The sequence below is a fragment of the Salmo salar genome, chromosome ssa29, assembly GCF_905237065.1.
Source record: "Salmo salar chromosome ssa29, Ssal_v3.1, whole genome shotgun sequence".
Classification (NCBI taxonomy): Eukaryota; Metazoa; Chordata; class Actinopteri; order Salmoniformes; family Salmonidae; genus Salmo; species Salmo salar.
This window is the reverse complement of record NC_059470.1, coordinates 18,447,596-18,464,517: the sequence shown is the minus strand read 5'-3', so window position 1 is coordinate 18,464,517 and position 16,922 is coordinate 18,447,596. Positions and strand designations below refer to the sequence as shown.

Sequence of the window (16,922 nt, the reverse complement as noted above, 5' to 3'; positions counted from 1 at the left end):
ATTACACACACACACTTTTACACTAATTTCCTGCTCTGTTCTTTATTTTTTTCTCTAATTATTATCTGTCCTGATGCCTGGTCACTTTACCCTGCCTTTATGTACATATAGTATCTACCTCAAATACCTCGTACCTCTGCACATTGATCTGGTACTGGTGTTCCCTGTATGTATGTGTGTGTATATGTATGTGTGTATATATATGTGTATGTGTGTATATATATGTGTATGTGTGTATATATATGTGTATATGTGTGTGTGTATATATATATGTGTGTATATATATATGTATGTATATATATATATATGTGTGTGTATATATATATATATATATATATAAATCTCTTCTTGTGTATTTTTTTTATATCTCTTGTATTTTAAGTCTACCAGTTGTATTCAGACGATTGTGACAAGTACGATTTGATGTGTGTGTGTGTGTGTGTGTGGGGAAAGCATTTTAACATGCTTGTGTAAATGCCAGGCTACCTTTTATTCTACCTTTTTACAGAACCCCTCCAAAATGAGACGGTGTATTAAACCATTTCCCCCCCCCTGTCAGTAAAGTGCTGAAATACTGCAGCTGCATGTTCATAAAACCTAGAATGATATGAATCAGTTATTATGCAAAGCCGTGTCTTTTTTATCTGCTCGACAATCATTAGTCATCATCGTGAAATCCCCACCCTGATCAGTATGAAGTATAAATCACATTTTATTGGTCACATACACATGTTTAACACATGTTATAGCGGGTGTAGAGAAATTCTTGTGTTTCTAGCTCCAACAGTGAGGTAATATCTTACAAGTAATATCTAACAATTTCACAACAATACACACAAATCTAAAGTTAAGGAATGGAATTAAGAATATATAAATATTTCATCGAGCAATGTCGGAGCAGCATAGACTAAGATACAGTATATACATATGAGATGAGTAATGCAAAATATGTAAACATTATTAAAGTGACTAGTGTTCCATTATTAAAGTGACCAGGGATTTCAAGTCTATGTATATATGGCAGCAGCCTCTAAGGTGCTACGGATGGCTATTTAACAGTCTGATGGCCTTGAGATAGAAGCTGTTTTTCAGTCTCTCTGTCCCAGCTTTGATGCACCTGTACTGACCTCGCCTTCTGGATGATAGCGGGGTGAACAGACAATGGCTCGGGTGGCTGATGCCCTTGACGATCTTTTTGGCCTTCCTGTGACAGCTGGTGGTGTAGGTGTTCTGGAGGGCAGGTAGTTTGCCCCCGATGATGCGTTGTGCAGACCGCACTACCCTCTGGAGAACCCTGTGGTTGCGGGCGGTGCAGTTGCCGTACCAGGCGGTGATACAGCCCGACAGGATGCTCTCAATTGTGCATCTGTAAAAGTTTGTGGGTTTTAGGGGCCAAGCCAAATTTCTTCAGCCTCCTGAGGTTGAAGAGGCGCTGTTGCTCCTTCTTCACCACACTGTCTGTGTGGGTGGACCATTTCAGTTTGTCAGTGATGTGTTCGCCGAGGAACTTAAAGCTTTCCACCTTCTCCGCTGCGGTCCCATCGATGTGGATAGGGGGGTGCTGGCATTAGGTGTCTGGCTGTGGGGGGAGAGGGCTTCAGCCCAGGATGTGTGTGTGTGTGTCCTCAGCCCAGAATGTGAGAGAGGGAGTGATTTTAAAGTGCTCTACAGACAGTCTCCTGTACAGAGTTTAGACTTCCTGGACGTGTGTGTGTGTGTGTGTGTGTGTGTGTGTGTGTGTAAACACCAGGGACAGGCAGGTCTGTTCAATCTGCCTCTCAACGGGTACTAGTGCATACCAATAACGCGTGCACACGTGTGTTCAGACATACGCACTCTCTTTCTTTCTCAACCTCTAGTCTGCATACTAACGGCAAGGTAGAGGGAGCAGCATCAGCAGAGATCTGTCAAATCACATTTTCATTCTGTCTCTCCGTCTCTCTCTTGGAGATATCAATCAATTCAGGGGTTTAATTGCACTCCCATGGAGAAACTGTCGTGTTCAATTCAACTGACAGGAATGCAAATGAGAATTGACCCGTTGAACTTTGCTGTTTGTTAGTTACGGTAGTTAGTTTCTTCGGACAGGGTCTCGCATGCATATACAGTATCTCTTCCAAACCTATTGAAACAGACGGGAGGGAGGCTAACTTCCTGTTGGTGTCTTTGCAGGTTGTGACGGCCATCTTGGAGTCGGGGAAGAACATGGCCAAAGAGGAGAAGAAGGCGGAGAAGTGCCCACTGCTCTACGAGTGGCACAAGAAGCAGTACGTTGGCGCTGCCCATGGCCTGGCGGGCATCTACTATATGCTGATGCAGGTGAGTTGAACACATTATCTTTAAACATTATCTTTAGTATGTGATATTGATCAGTGCGTAGATTTGACTGCTGTCTCATTAATGCATATTACAGTATAGCATACAAAGCACTATAGTAAGTCTCTTTGGCCATGTTTCTAATAATATATCATTTATTTACCGCTTTTCCTTAAGGGAGTTGCTCCTAATCCGATATCAGATCTTTTCATTCTGATGCTCCGAAATGCGGAAGACACATTTCAGTTGAATGCGTTCAGTTGTACAACTGACTAGGTATCCCCATTTCCCTATCCGTGAGTCTGCAGGTTTTCACAGTATCTCCCGGGAATTTGGGACTCATGCTAAAATCGCTGGTTCCTGGTTGGCTTATATCCATGTTTTGCTTCAGCGAGAGGCTGTTTATGATCATGATGTGTAATCTAAATTCACCCAGGAGATGGATTAGCCCTCACCTGAGTTGATTAATCATTGATCACAGGAAATAAAATAAGATAAATTATTCAGGATCCAAACAACATCCCATAATGAGATCCTTGAGTGGCATCAACCTCCTACGCTCCCATTACCACGGTGAATGAATATGGATTAATTCGCTTTTTATATGGATTAATATGCTTTTTTAATGATCAGTGTTCTTGGATTTTATGGCAGGTGCGGGTGTACCTCGATACATTTTTATATTTTAGGGATAAATAACCTATTTAAAATCATTTGTGAGTTGTTTTGTTTCCCCATGGTGCTTGTAAAACTGATGTGCCTCATTAGTTAAATTAGTGTGGGAGGAGAAGCTTTATGATGGATTTAAAAAATATATTTCCGCACAAGATTTTGTTATATGTGCACAAAACATTAGGAACACCTTTGCTTTCCATGACATAGACTGACCAGGTGAATCCAGGTGAAAGCTATGATCCCTTATTGATGTCGCCTGTTAAATCCACTTCAATCAGTGTAGATGAAAGTGAGGAGATGGGTTAAAGAAAGATTTTTAAGCCTTGAGACAATTGAGACATGGATTGTGTATCTGTGCCATTCAGAGGGTGAATGAGCAAGACAAAATATGTAAGTGCCTTTGAACAGGGTTTGGTAGTAGGTGCCAGGCGCACCTGTTTGAGTGTGTCAAGAACTGCAACGCTGCTGGGTTTCTCACGCTCAACAGTTTCCCGTGTGTATCAAGAATGGTCCACCACCCAAAGTACATCCAGCCAACTTGACACAACTGTGGGAAGCATTGGAGTTAACATGGGCCAGCATCCCTGAGAAACGCTTTCGACACCTTGTAGAGTCCAAGCCCCGAAGAATTAAGGCTGTTCTGAGGGCCAAATAGGGTGCAAGTCAATATTAGGAAAGCGTTCCTAATGTTTTGTGCACTCTGAGTATATAATGTAGGTGTTACCACTACACCACGGCTCTGCACATGCAGAGTAACTATATGTAGGTTAAGGGAACCCTTTACATTAGCCTGACTTTTTATCTAGTTTCTCTGCAGCTATTTGGTAACTAGAATATCATTACTCAGTTGTACAATGAATATATATACAAAATAGCCTAATTACTGTGTATTTACAATGTAAATTACACAACCAGTAAATAAAACATCCATGTAACTCAATGGTGTCTATGACAAAAAGTAAGTCAATGAGGGCTTACAAGCCACCATAGAAGATTCCATTATGAGACCAGCCACATATGGAGGCTAGCTAGTCCTAATCCCTATCTTCACCCATTAGTATTGGAGGCTTCCAGAGGCTGTCAGAGGCCATGGGACCATGTGTTGGATATGTAATCTGCCTCTGAGTTTTTAAAGGCCAAAGTGGAGGAAAGTAGCTTATCTTTGATCCCCAGTGGAGAGTAGTCAGCGTTCTATCTGTGCTGGGGCATGTGCTTCTCTTTTAGAAATGTTTCGATGATCCTCCTGTAGTGCTGGCACGATCAGCATGCCTCTCCTCCTCTCCTCTCTTGGGATTGGCTGGCCATGCATCATCTGTCCCTTGGGAGGAGCGGTGATTGGGAGTAATGATGCCGCCCACAACCAGTTCCCAGGTTGCACTGGGGACCTTTTTTAGGTCTATAATATATGGCATTTAGCAGACCCTTTTATCCAACGCCACGTACAGTCATGTGCATACATTTTACATATGGATGGCAATCCAAGTTGCAAGGGTCACGCTCTACCAACTGAGCCATAGGTAATCATTAACACGCAACGGACCTGCCGTCTTGCTTTCAACTACCAGTACAAGGGAAGGAAGCGAGGAGAGGAAGCCACGTTAGACTATTGAAATGCTCCCGATGACTGGAGCCACAGGGCTCTGCACCCCCACCTCTTCCCCCTTTCAAACTCTATAGGGCTGTGGCACACACACACCGTAGGCATTTACAGCTTTGCAAATATTTGAGACCCACACGACCCTCATTAAAACATGAACAGAGGAAGGACTGCCACCAGCCAAACTAGGAAACGCATGTAAACAACCACAGGCCTGGGAATTGTGTGTGTACAGTGTGTACTAGCACTGACTTTGCTGATAGGTACTTAATGAGGAAGATATTGGCTTACTATGACTGCGGTTGTCTCTCTTCGCTACCTTAAGATCAATGCATCTAACTGTGAGTCGCTCGATAAGAGTGTCTGCTAAATTACAAAGGTGTGTGTGTGTGTGTGTGTGTGTACACTAGTACGCCCGTTTGTGCGTTCGTTCGTGTGAGTATTTCTCCCCCGAGCATTTACAAGGGGCTCCCAATCCAAACTTGGACACGTCTTATTTGGAACTTATGAAAGTTTGTTTCCATCTATCTATCTATCGATCACTCTTAGAAATGTGAAAGCATAACCGTGAGAAGTAGGGGTGTGTTGAAGGTGCTGCTAATAACCCCCCCCCCCCCCCGCCCTCATATGTGAACGAGGGACCAGAGCATCTCTGCCACTACCTGTGATGCATTGTTGTCCCCTGTTGCACAACTGAAAGCTCATATAGATTTTGCCTTGTAACAACTCCAATCTGGCATTGGCGTACCAGGCCCCGCGAGAACGCTGCCCAGCAAATGTCCCCGATAGCGGCCTGGACCGAACCCAACAGGAAATCAATTATTTAGTAATCCCCAAGCTGTTGGACTACCTCCATTTAGGCCTGTGTTTCTCACTCTAAAAGGCTACAATTCAAAATGTTTTTGCCAACTCACTCTCAGGGCACACAGTTATCAATGGATACAACTTGATTCCCTTTTCTGTCCGATGATAACCACTACTGTGCGCGCGTGTGTACCCAGCTGCTTTGAGTAAATAGATTGTGTATATGCATTATGTTCCCTGTGTTAGAGCAATGCAGTGTGTGTGCGTGCATGTGTGTGAGCACGTGTGTATAAGTGCGGTGCGTCATTGTGACGCACGTGGACATGCTCTGCTACACACCTATACTCAGAACACACACACACACCCATCTTCCACTCATCCATCCTTCCTTTCTTTCTCTCCTCTTCCCTCCGATTAATAACAGTAGCTCTCTCTCCTCCCTCTCTCCTGCTTCATCCTTTTTCCTCCTTTCCTTTCTGTCTAATAATGTCTTACAGACGCTCTCTCCATTCTGTCTGATCTCCCTCGCTGTAATATTCTATAACAGCAGTTCTCTCCCTCCTCTTTCTCTTTCTGGCTGTAATATTCTTTAACAGCAGTTCTCTCCCTCCTCTTCCTCTCTTTCTGGCTGTAATATTCTTTAACAGCAGTTCTCTCTTTCTGGCTGTAATATTCTATAACTGCACTTCTCTCCCTCCTCTTCCTCTCTTTCTGGCTGTAATATTCTATAACAGCAGTTCTCTCCCTCCTCTTCCTCTCTTTCTGGCTGTAATATTCTTTAACAGCAGTTCTCTCCCTCCTCTTTCTCTCTTTCTGTCTGTAATATTCTTTAACAGCAGTTCTCTCCCTCCTCTTCCTCTCTTTCTGGCTGTAATATTCTATAACAGCAGTTCTCTCTCTCCTCTTCCTCTCTTTCTGGCTGTAATATTCTATAACAGCAGTTCTCTCCCTCCTCTTCCTCTCTTTCTGGCTGTAATATTCTATAACAGCAGTTCTCTTCCTCTCTTTCTGGCTGTAATATTCTTTAACAGCAGTTCTCTCTCTCCTCTTCCTCTCTTTCTGGCTGTAATATTCTATAACAGCAGTTCTCTCCATCCTCTTCCTCTCTTTCTGGCTGTAATATTCTATAACAGCAGTCCTCTCTTTCTGGCTGTAATATTCTATAACAGCAGTCCTCTCTTTCTGGCTGTAATATTCTATAACAGCAGTCCTCTCTTTCTGGCTGTAATATTCTATAACAGCAGTCCTCTCTTTCTGGCTGTAATATTCTATAACAGCAGTTCTCTCTTTCTGGCTGTAATATTCTATAACAGCAGTCCTCTCTTTCTGGCTGTAATATTCTATAACAGCAGTTCTCTCTTTCTGGCTGTAATATTCTATAACAGCAGTCCTCTCTTTCTGGCTGTAATATTCTATAACAGCAGTTCTCTCTTTCTGGCTGTAATATTCTATAACAGCAGTTCTCTCTTTCTGGCTGTAATATTCTATAACAGCAGTTCTCTCTTTCTGGCTGTAATATTCTATAACAGCAGTTCTCTCTTTCTGGCTGTAATATTCTATAACAGCAGTTCTCTCTTTCTGGCTGTAATATTCTATAACAGCAGTTCTCTCTTTCTGGCTGTAATATTCTATAACAGCAGTTCTCTCTTTCTGGCTGTAATATTCTATAACAGCAGTTCTCTCTTTCTGGCTGTAATATTCTATAACAGCAGTCCTCTCTTTCTGGCTGTAATATTCTATAACAGCAGTTCTCTCTTTCTGGCTGTAATATTCTATAACAGCAGTCCTCTCTTTCTGGCTGTAATATTCTATAACAGCAGTTCTCTCTCTCCTCTTCCTCTCTTTCTGGCTGTAATATTCTTTAACAGCAGTTCTCTCCCTCCTCTTCCTCTCTTTCTGGCTGTAATATTCTACAACAGCAGTCCTCTCTTTCTGGCTGTAATATTCTATAACAGCAGTTCTCTCCCTCCTCTTCCTCTCTTTCTGGCTGTAATATTCTACAACAGCAGTTCTCTCTCTCCTCTTTCTCTCTTTCTGGCTGTAATATTCTATAACAGCAGTTCTCTCCCTCCTCTTCCTCTCTTTCTGGCTGTAATATTCTATAACAGCAGTTCTCTCTCTCCTCTTTCTCTCTTTCTGGCTGTAATATTCTATAACAGCAGTTCTCTTCCTCTCTTTCTGGCTGTAATATTCTTTAACAGCAGTTCTCTTCCTCTCTTTCTGGCTGTAATATTCTTTAACAGCAGTTCTCTCCCTCCTCTTCCTCTCTTTCTGGCTGTAATATTCTATAACAGCAGTCCTCTCTTTCTGGCTGTAATATTCTATAACAGCAGTTCTCTCTTTCTGGCTGTAATATTCTATAACAGCAGTTCTCTCTTTCTGGCTGTAATATTCTATAACAGCAGTTCTCTCTTTCTGGCTGTAATATTCTATAACAGCAGTTCTCTCTTTCTGGCTGTAATATTCTATAACAGCAGTTCTCTCTTTCTGGCTGTAATATTCTATAACAGCAGTTCTCTCTTTCTGGCTGTAATATTCTATAACAGCAGTTCTCTCTTTCTGGCTGTAATATTCTATAACAGCAGTTCTCTCTTTCTGGCTGTAATATTCTATAACAGCAGTTCTCTCTTTCTGGCTGTAATATTCTATAACAGCAGTTCTCTCTTTCTGGCTGTAATATTCTATAACAGCAGTTCTCTCTTTCTGGCTGTAATATTCTATAACAGCAGTTCTCTCTTTCTGGCTGTAATATTCTATAACAGCAGTCCTCTCTTTCTGGCTGTAATATTCTATAACAGCAGTTCTCTCTTTCTGGCTGTAATATTCTATAACAGCAGTTCTCTCTTTCTGGCTGTAATATTCTATAACAGCAGTTCTCTCTCTCCTCTTCCTCTCTTTCTGGCTGTAATATTCTATAACAGCAGTTCTCTCTCTCCTCTTCCTCTCTTTCTGGCTGTAATATTCTATAACAGCAGTTCTCTCTCTCCTCTTCCTCTCTTTCTGGCTGTAATATTCTATAACAGCAGTTCTCTCTCTCCTCTTCCTCTCTTTCTGGCTGTAATATTCTATAACAGCAGTTCTCTCTCTCCTCTTCCTCTCTTTCTGGCTGTAATATTCTTTAACAGCAGTTCTCTCCCTCCTCTTCCTCTCTTTCTGGCTGTAATATTCTACAACAGCAGTCCTCTCTTTCTGGCTGTAATATTCTATAACAGCAGTTCTCTCCATCCTCTTTCTCTCTTTCTGGCTGTAATATTCTTTAACAGCAGTTCTCTCCCTCTTTCTCTCTTTCTGGCTGTAATATTCTATAACAGCAGTTCTCTTCCTCTCTTTCTGGCTGTAATATTCTTTAACAGCAGTTCTCTTCCTCTCTTTCTGGCTGTAATATTCTTTAACAGCAGTTCTCTCCCTCCTCTTCCTCTCTTTCTGGCTGTAATATTCTATAACAGCAGTTCTCTCCCTCCTCTTCCTCTCTTTCTGGCTGTAATATTCTTTAACAGCAGTTCTCTCCCTCCTCTTCCTCTCTTTCTGGCTGTAATATTCTATAACAGCAGTTCTCTCTCTCCTCTTCCTCTCTTTCTGGCTGTAATATTCTATAACAGCAGTTCTCTCCCTCCTCTTCCTCTCTTTCTGGCTGTAATATTCTATAACAGCAGTTCTCTCCCTCCTCTTCCTCTCTTTCTGGCTGTAATATTCTTTAACAGCAGTTCTCTCTTTCTGGCTGTAATATTCTTTAACAGCAGTTCTCTCCATCCTCTTTCTCTCTTTCTGGCTGTAATATTCTTTAACAGCAGTTCTCTCCCTCCTCTTTCTCTCTTTCTGGCTGTAATATTCTATAACAGCAGTTCTCTTCCTCTCTTTCTGGCTGTAATATTCTTTAACAGCAGTTCTCTTCCTCTCTTTCTGGCTGTAATATTCTTTAACAGCAGTTCTCTCCCTCCTCTTCCTCTCTTTCTGGCTGTAATATTCTATAACAGCAGTTCTCTCCCTCCTCTTCCTCTCTTTCTGGCTGTAATATTCTTTAACAGCAGTTCTCTCCCTCCTCTTCCTCTCTTTCTGGCTGTAATATTCTTTAACAGCAGTTCTCTCCCTCCTCTTCCTCTCTTTCTGGCTGTAATATTCTACAACAGCAGTCCTCTCTTTCTGGCTGTAATATTCTATAACAGCAGTTCTCTCCCTCCTCTTTCTCTCTTTCTGGCTGTAATATTCTATAACAGCAGTTCTCTCTTTCTGGCTGTAATATTCTATAACAGCAGTCCTCTCTTTCTGGCTGTAATATTCTATAACAGCAGTTCTCTCTTTCTGGCTGTAATATTCTATAACAGCAGTTCTCTCTTTCTGGCTGTAATATTCTTTAACAGCAGTTCTCTCCCTCCTCTTCCTCTCTTTCTGGCTGTAATATTCTACAACAGCAGTCCTCTCTTTCTGGCTGTAATATTCTACAACAGCAGTCCTCTCTTTCTGGCTGTAATATTCTATAACAGCAGTTCTCTCCCTCCTCTTTCTCTCTTTCTGGCTGTAATATTCTATAACAGCAGTTCTCTCTTTCTGGCTGTAATATTCTATAACAGCAGTCCTCTCTTTCTGGCTGTAATATTCTATAACAGCAGTCCTCTCTTTCTGGCTGTAATATTCTATAACAGCAGTCCTCTCTTTCTGGCTGTAATATTCTATAACAGCAGTTCTCTCTTTCTGGCTGTAATATTCTATAACAGCAGTTCTCTCTTTCTGGCTGTAATATTCTATAACAGCAGTTCTCTCTTTCTGGCTGTAATATTCTATAACAGCAGTCCTCTCTTTCTGGCTGTAATATTCTATAACAGCAGTTCTCTCTTTCTGGCTGTAATATTCTATAACAGCAGTTCTCTCTTTCTGGCTGTAATATTCTACAACAGCAGTCCTCTCTTTCTGGCTGTAATATTCTATAACAGCAGTTCTCTCTTTCTGGCTGTAATATTCTATAACAGCAGTTCTCTCTCTCCTCTTTCTCTCTTTCTGGCTGTAATATTCTATAACAGCAGTTCTCTCTTTCTGGCTGTAATATTCTATAACAGCAGTTCTCTCTTTCTGGCTGTAATATTCTATAACAGCAGTTCTCTCTTTCTGGCTGTAATATTCTATAACAGCAGTTCTCTCTTTCTGGCTGTAATATTCTATAACAGCAGTTCTCTCTTTCTGGCTGTAATATTCTATAACAGCAGTTCTCTCCCTCCTCTTTCTGGCTGTAATATTCTTTAATAGCAGTTCTCTCCCTCCTCTTCCTCTCTTTTGTAATATTCTATAACAGCAGTTCTCTCTTTCTGGCTGTAATATTCTATAACAGCAGTTCTCTCTCTCCTCTTCCTCTCTTTCTGGCTGTAATATTCTATAACAGCAGTTCTCTCTCTCCTCTTCCTCTCTTTCTGGCTGTAATATTCTATAACAGCAGTTCTCTCTCTCCTCTTCCTCTCTTTCTGGCTGTAATATTCTATAACAGCAGTTCTCTCTTTCTGGCTGTAATATTCTATAACAGCAGTTCTCTCTCTCCTCTTCCTCTCTTTCTGGCTGTAATATTCTTTAATAGCAGTTCTCTCCCTCCTCTTCCTCTCTTTCTGGCTGTAATATTCTATAACAGCAGTTCTCTCCATCCTCTTTCTCTCTTTCTGGCTGTAATATTCTTTAACAGCAGTCTTCTCCTTTTTCTTCTCCTTCCTTCCTCCTCTCCTCCTCTCTGACAGTATTCATATCCAACAGCTCCCTTCCTCCCTGTCTCTGGCTGTATTATTATCTAACAGCAGTCTTCTCTCCCGTAGGCCATGTTTCTCAGCATGGTTTTTCTTTTCTTTCTCTCGAGCCAAATCAAAAGATTTTCCTTGTCATAAATTCTCTCTGACACTTGCCTCTAATTCATCTCTCTCTGTGCAGTAAAAACCATCAAGTGCATATTCAACACTGCTGAGTGTTATTTGGGATAATGACTGTTGAGTCTGGGATTTCTATTTGATTTGACTCGATTCTTCTAAGTTTAGTTAGTCTCTTAATGAAACCCAGTTAAAATGGCCCGCACTTTAAAATGCCTGACGTTCTCTCATAAGTGTAACATCTGACTAACCTGCTGCATGTAAAGCTGAAGTGTACCGCCTGGGATGTTTCAGACCAGGTGATATGTTGTGTATTAATTGTTCATTGTGAGAAGGATGATTGTGATATGCATATCATCAGATTTCAGCATACTGTGTTATCAGATGTCAGTATTCCACAATAGTTACACCACCTGTCTTCATGTCCCCTGAACTTGTGCCTCCATATTGTTATTGGTATCCAATTGGTAGTAGTTACAGTCTTGTCTAATCGCTGCAACTCCCGTACGGACTCGGGAGAGGCGAAGGTCGAGAGCCATGCGTCCTTCGAAACACAACTCAACCAAGCCAAGCCGCACTGCTTCTTGACACAATGCACATCCAACCCGGAAGCCAGCCACACTAATGTGTCGGAGGAAACACTGTACACCTGGCGACCTGGTCAGCGTGCACTGCGCCTGGCCTGCCACAGGAGTCGCTAGTGCGCGATGAGACAAGGATATCCCTGCCGGCCAAACCCCCCCCTAACCAAGACGAGGCTTGGCCAATTGTGCGTAGCCCCGTGGGCCTCCCGGTCGCGGCCGACTGCGACAGAGCCTGGGCTCGAACCCAGAATCTCTGGTGGCACAGATAGCACTGCGATGCAGTGCCTTAGGCCACTGCGCCACCCGGGAGGCCCTGTGCCTCCATATTGTTACCATGATATTTCTACAAAGGATGTGGATATGGATTTTATTTACTTGGTACCTATACTTCTCTCCCCTCTCCTCTCCTCTCTCTCTCTCGGTCTCTCCCTTTCTCTCTCTCTCTCTCTTTCATTATCTCTCTCTCGTTCTCTCTCTCTTTTATTCCCTCTTTTTTTTCCTCTCTCCCCCTATCTCGTTCTCTTGGTCTTTTTTCTTTCTCTGTCTCTCTCCCTTGCTCGCACTCTCTCAGCCCAGTGCTAAGGTGAACCAGGAAGTCCTATCTGAATTGGTGCGGCCCAGTGTGGACTACGTCCGCCACAAAAAGTTCCGCTCTGGGAACTACCCGTCGTCGCTAAGCAACGAGACGGACCGGCTGGTGCACTGGTGCCACGGGGCGCCAGGAGTGGTGCACATGCTCATCATGGCACACAAGGTGAGGGACACACACCGCACGATAGTAATGTCTCTTCAAGTAGATCTGAAAGGATTTTGGATAGAAACACTCAACACCACTCTCTCTCTCCTCTCTAGCACAGCTCTCTAAACCTCATTAATACACTCTCACGATATTAGGGCTCGTTTGTTTTCCTAATATCAATATCACGTTAACTAACCCCATGAGTTCCATTATAGCACTCAGCTACTCTCCCATACAGAGGACTGAGAGATAGCAGTGAACCAGGCCCTCTCCTCTAATGCCTCCAGCTCTGCCACTCTCAAATAATTGCATGGAATCACCCAGGAAAGAGAATTAAATCTATAGCTGGAGGTAACGAACTTAACAGCTCCTGCTGCATCTCAATGCTCCGGCGCCGTGGCTCGTCGCCTAGGAGAAATACACAACCCACAGTGACACCTAGTGGATATCAGGTGCACTGTAGGACCAAGGCCCCTTTTCACAAAGCGTCTCACAGTAGGATACATGATATTATACGGACAGTGGAGGCCTGATCCCAGATCAGCACTAGGATCACTATGGGCCCCGGTGTCACATTTTGATTACCGACTGAATTTAAACAAGCACTACATCCCAGGTTTGACATGCTAGTCCGCTGGTTTAATACCGCAGTCAATTTCAAGAGGTCTTATTGAGTAATGGGCTGTTTTTCTGCTGTGCTCAGCATGGCCTCTTTCAAGACTCTCACAGCAGGTCTGAAAACGCACACTCTCTCCCTTTGAAATGACTAATAGAAGGAGCGAAAGAAGGAATGGAGATCATGTGGTGAGCATTTTGAGCATGTGTTGTCTGAGTAGAGGAGATTTCCCCGGATAAACGCTTCATCTCTTGACAAACAACATGCATTTCATCAGTTGTAGTGTGGCATGAATACACACACTCACGTTCAGGGGGGTGCGCACGCGCACACACACACACACACACACACACACACACACACACACACACACACACACACACACACACAGTGCAGGGTCATTTCATGTCTCTTTGGTCCATTAACTTCATGAAGGAATACAATGTGCGTATCACCTGTATTCAGGTTCCTGCCTTCTAGGGAGTTTTTCCTAGCCAATGTGCATCTGCATTGCTTTCTCTTTGCAGTTTTAGGCTTGGTATCTGTAAAGCACTGTTACAAATGATGAGGTAAAATGGGCTTCATGAAATACAGGTAATTGATTTGATACTGTATCTTTGGCTATTTCAGTCTCACTATGTAATGTAAGGGCAATTGATTAGGTGTACATGAAGAACATTACAGATTTCTAAATAGCAGGGCAAGATGAAAGTACTCTAATACCATGTTTCTTACATCAAATCCTTTCTGATCCCCACACGTGTGTGTGTGTGTGTGTGTGTGGGAAGTTGGGGGTTGGATTTCAGATGGTGTTTGGGATTGGCCATGAGTCTAATGTCATGTCTCCCCTTTCCTCCCTCCCTCCAGGTGTTTAAGGATGAGAAGTACCTGAAGGATGCTGTGGAGTGTGGGGAGGTGATCTGGCAGAGAGGCCTGCTGAGGAAAGGTTACGGTATCTGTCACGGCACGGCGGGCAACGCCTACTCCTTCCTCACCCTCTACCAGCTCACCCAGGAGAAGAAGTACCTCTACCGCGCCTGCAAGGTAACACAACACACTGCAGTGTGTGTGTGTGATGAGGGGCTGTGGAGCTCCTGGTTGCTCCAGCAGTGTTGTCCTCCTTCAGATCTTCTTCCTCTGTTTGAATGAGATGGGAAGGAAGGATTCGCCCACACATGCAGTACAGCGTAGGCAGCCTGCCCTAAACAAGCCTGCTAAAGACACGACTACACTCTGTGACACAAAAGTCTTTATCGTGACATGTATTGTACCGTTGGCCAATATTGAAGGCCATTCTTCTTACTGACAAATAATCAGTATATGATGAGTCATTCAGTCGGATTTCATTCATTGCTTTCCAGCTTTCTTGGTTTTATAATATAGCCTATGTTATGGTGTTATGTCTGTGTTGTCGCTTGCTTGCGTCGATATGTATTGTCTCGGCGTGAAATCCGGTTGTCGGTGAATGACTTTGTCATTACATTTTGATCAATTCATTTGTGCATTCGTTTATCCGATCCTCAGGATTTTAGAATTACTGCATGCATGGTTCACATATTTACTTATTCATTCATTTATCCAATTATGGTAACATACAGTATAGTCTATTGTCTTTCATGTTCAACCCTATGTTCCGGTAATCTCACTGGTCCTCATTTCTTCCCAGTTTGCTGAGTGGTGTCTGGACTACGGAACCCACGGCTGCAGAATCCCAGACAGACCGTACTCTCTGTTTGAAGGTGAAACTTTTGTTTAAACCCCTTAAGCAGACAGAAACATCCTCAAAATACGTGACATTTTCCTACCTTCTCGTCTTCCCATTCAATCAATGTAATAACCACTCTGTAATTTAAGAGAAAATGCAGACTGAATTTGCTTTACATATGTACAGTACCAGTCAAAAGTTTGGACACACGTACTCATTCAAGGGTTTTTCTTTATTTTTACTATGTTCTACATTGTAGAATAATAGCGAAGACATCAAAACTATGAAATAACACATATGGAATCATGTAGTAACCAAAAAAGTGTTAAACAGCCAACAAGTGCTCAGCATATGTGGGAACTGCTTCAAGACTGTTGGACCGGCTGAAGCATGACGTGGGGTTGGCGCCTGCCGAGCCCACCAAGGAAAGAAGACCTCTCGAGCTAGCTAAAGTGTGGAAGCCCCACTAGCTAGCTGAGGCACCCCTGGTTCCATCGGCGACGGCACTCGGACCCGACATCACCAACCAAAAATAAAAACCAAAACTCCCTGCTGCTTCTTTTAGTGGTGTCAGCATTCTGTAAGGACCGACGCTGGAGACAAGAAGCAGGTACAGGGAGTGAACATTTTAATTAAACAACGGACATGAAACAGAACAGGAACAGCGTTTGGACAGGGGAACAATACCGACATCAATGCTGACACAGGGAATAAACGGAGGAGCACACAGATATAGAGGGGGTAATGAACAAGATAATGGAGTCCAGGTGAGTACAATAATGCGCAGCTGCGCGTAATGATGGTGACAGGTGTGCGTAATGAAGGGCAGCCTGGCGCCAGAGAGGGAGAGCGGGAGAAGGGCGTGAGTCTGAGTGTTGGAGTGTGGCCCTCTGTGTCGGTACATTTAAAAATTAAATAAAATCGTGCCATCTGGTTTGCTTAATATAAGGAATTTGATTTATTACATATACTTTAACTTTTTACTTTTATTCAAGTATGACAATTGTGTACTTTTTCCACCACTAGACTCATCCCTCATTCAGTGTAGTAAAAGAGGGAGATAAGAGAGGAGCCTCTGTACCTCTCTATTAATGAGATTTGAGGAGCCCTGCTCTCTCATTGTAATTGAACTGAGAGATGTCACACATAGTGTCTGCTAATACAATTGAGAGATTGACCCAATACTGGAAATTTCACACACGATTAACACATTGTTAGCAATTCTGATGTTCTATGGCATGTGGAATTATTTGACAACAATGTATTTAGGAAATAAAAGTGCACTCTAAACGACTTCTGCACTAAGTCATGTTTAATGAGCCAGTGAGGCTTTTGCTCTTACCTCTCTGAACCTTCCTGAGACTTAAAGCTCTCTGCCTCACTATGACTGGGTGACAATTGACTTAATATTTTAATCATCATTTTTCCCCCTATAATTATAATCTGATAAATGTTGTGTGAGGGTGTGAAGTCAACTTTGATAACTTTAGCAGCTGGTCAGGAAAGGCTGATCTTACATCATACAACTTTTCAACGGGCACAGTCCAAATAATCTGAGAGTGGTAATTACAGTGCCTTCGGTAGGTATTCAGACGTCAGACCCCTTGACTTTTTCCACATTTCGTTACGTTACAGCCTTATTCTAAAATTGATTAAATAAATACAAATCCTCAGCAATCTACACACAAATACCCCATAATGACAAAGCGAAAACGTTTTTTTTTTATTCAAAAAAACCAAAATACTTTATTTACGTAAGTATTCAGACCCTTTGCTATGAGACTCAAGCTCAGGTGCATCCTGTTTCCATTGATCATCCTTAAAATGATTCTCAATTTTAGAATAAAGCTGTAACGTAACAAAATATGGAAAAGGTCAAAGGGTCTGAATACTTTCCAAAGGCATTGTAGGTTACCTTCAGTTTGGCAATGATTGGCCTCTGTTTGGTTCTGCCATTGGTCCACTGGTGAGATTTCCCTATGCCAGCTTTGTCCCCCCATCCCCTCCACGTGTTGTGTGCAGCCACATGAAATGTCTTGCCTGGCGTTT

The 16,922-nt window shown here is 42.7% G+C and overlaps 1 protein-coding gene across 1 annotated transcript in view; it reads left to right on the top strand.

The window, feature by feature from the left end:
• lancl2 (LanC lantibiotic synthetase component C-like 2 (bacterial)) overlaps nt 1-16,922 on the top strand; it is a 66,398-nt gene that overhangs the window by 45,477 nt on the left and 3,999 nt on the right. Inside the window, 4 exon segments of the mRNA NM_001139970.1 lie at nt 2,173-2,319; nt 12,385-12,567; nt 14,036-14,212; nt 14,835-14,907. Of these exon segments, the coding sequence (NP_001133442.1) occupies nt 2,173-2,319; nt 12,385-12,567; nt 14,036-14,212; nt 14,835-14,907 (580 nt within the window).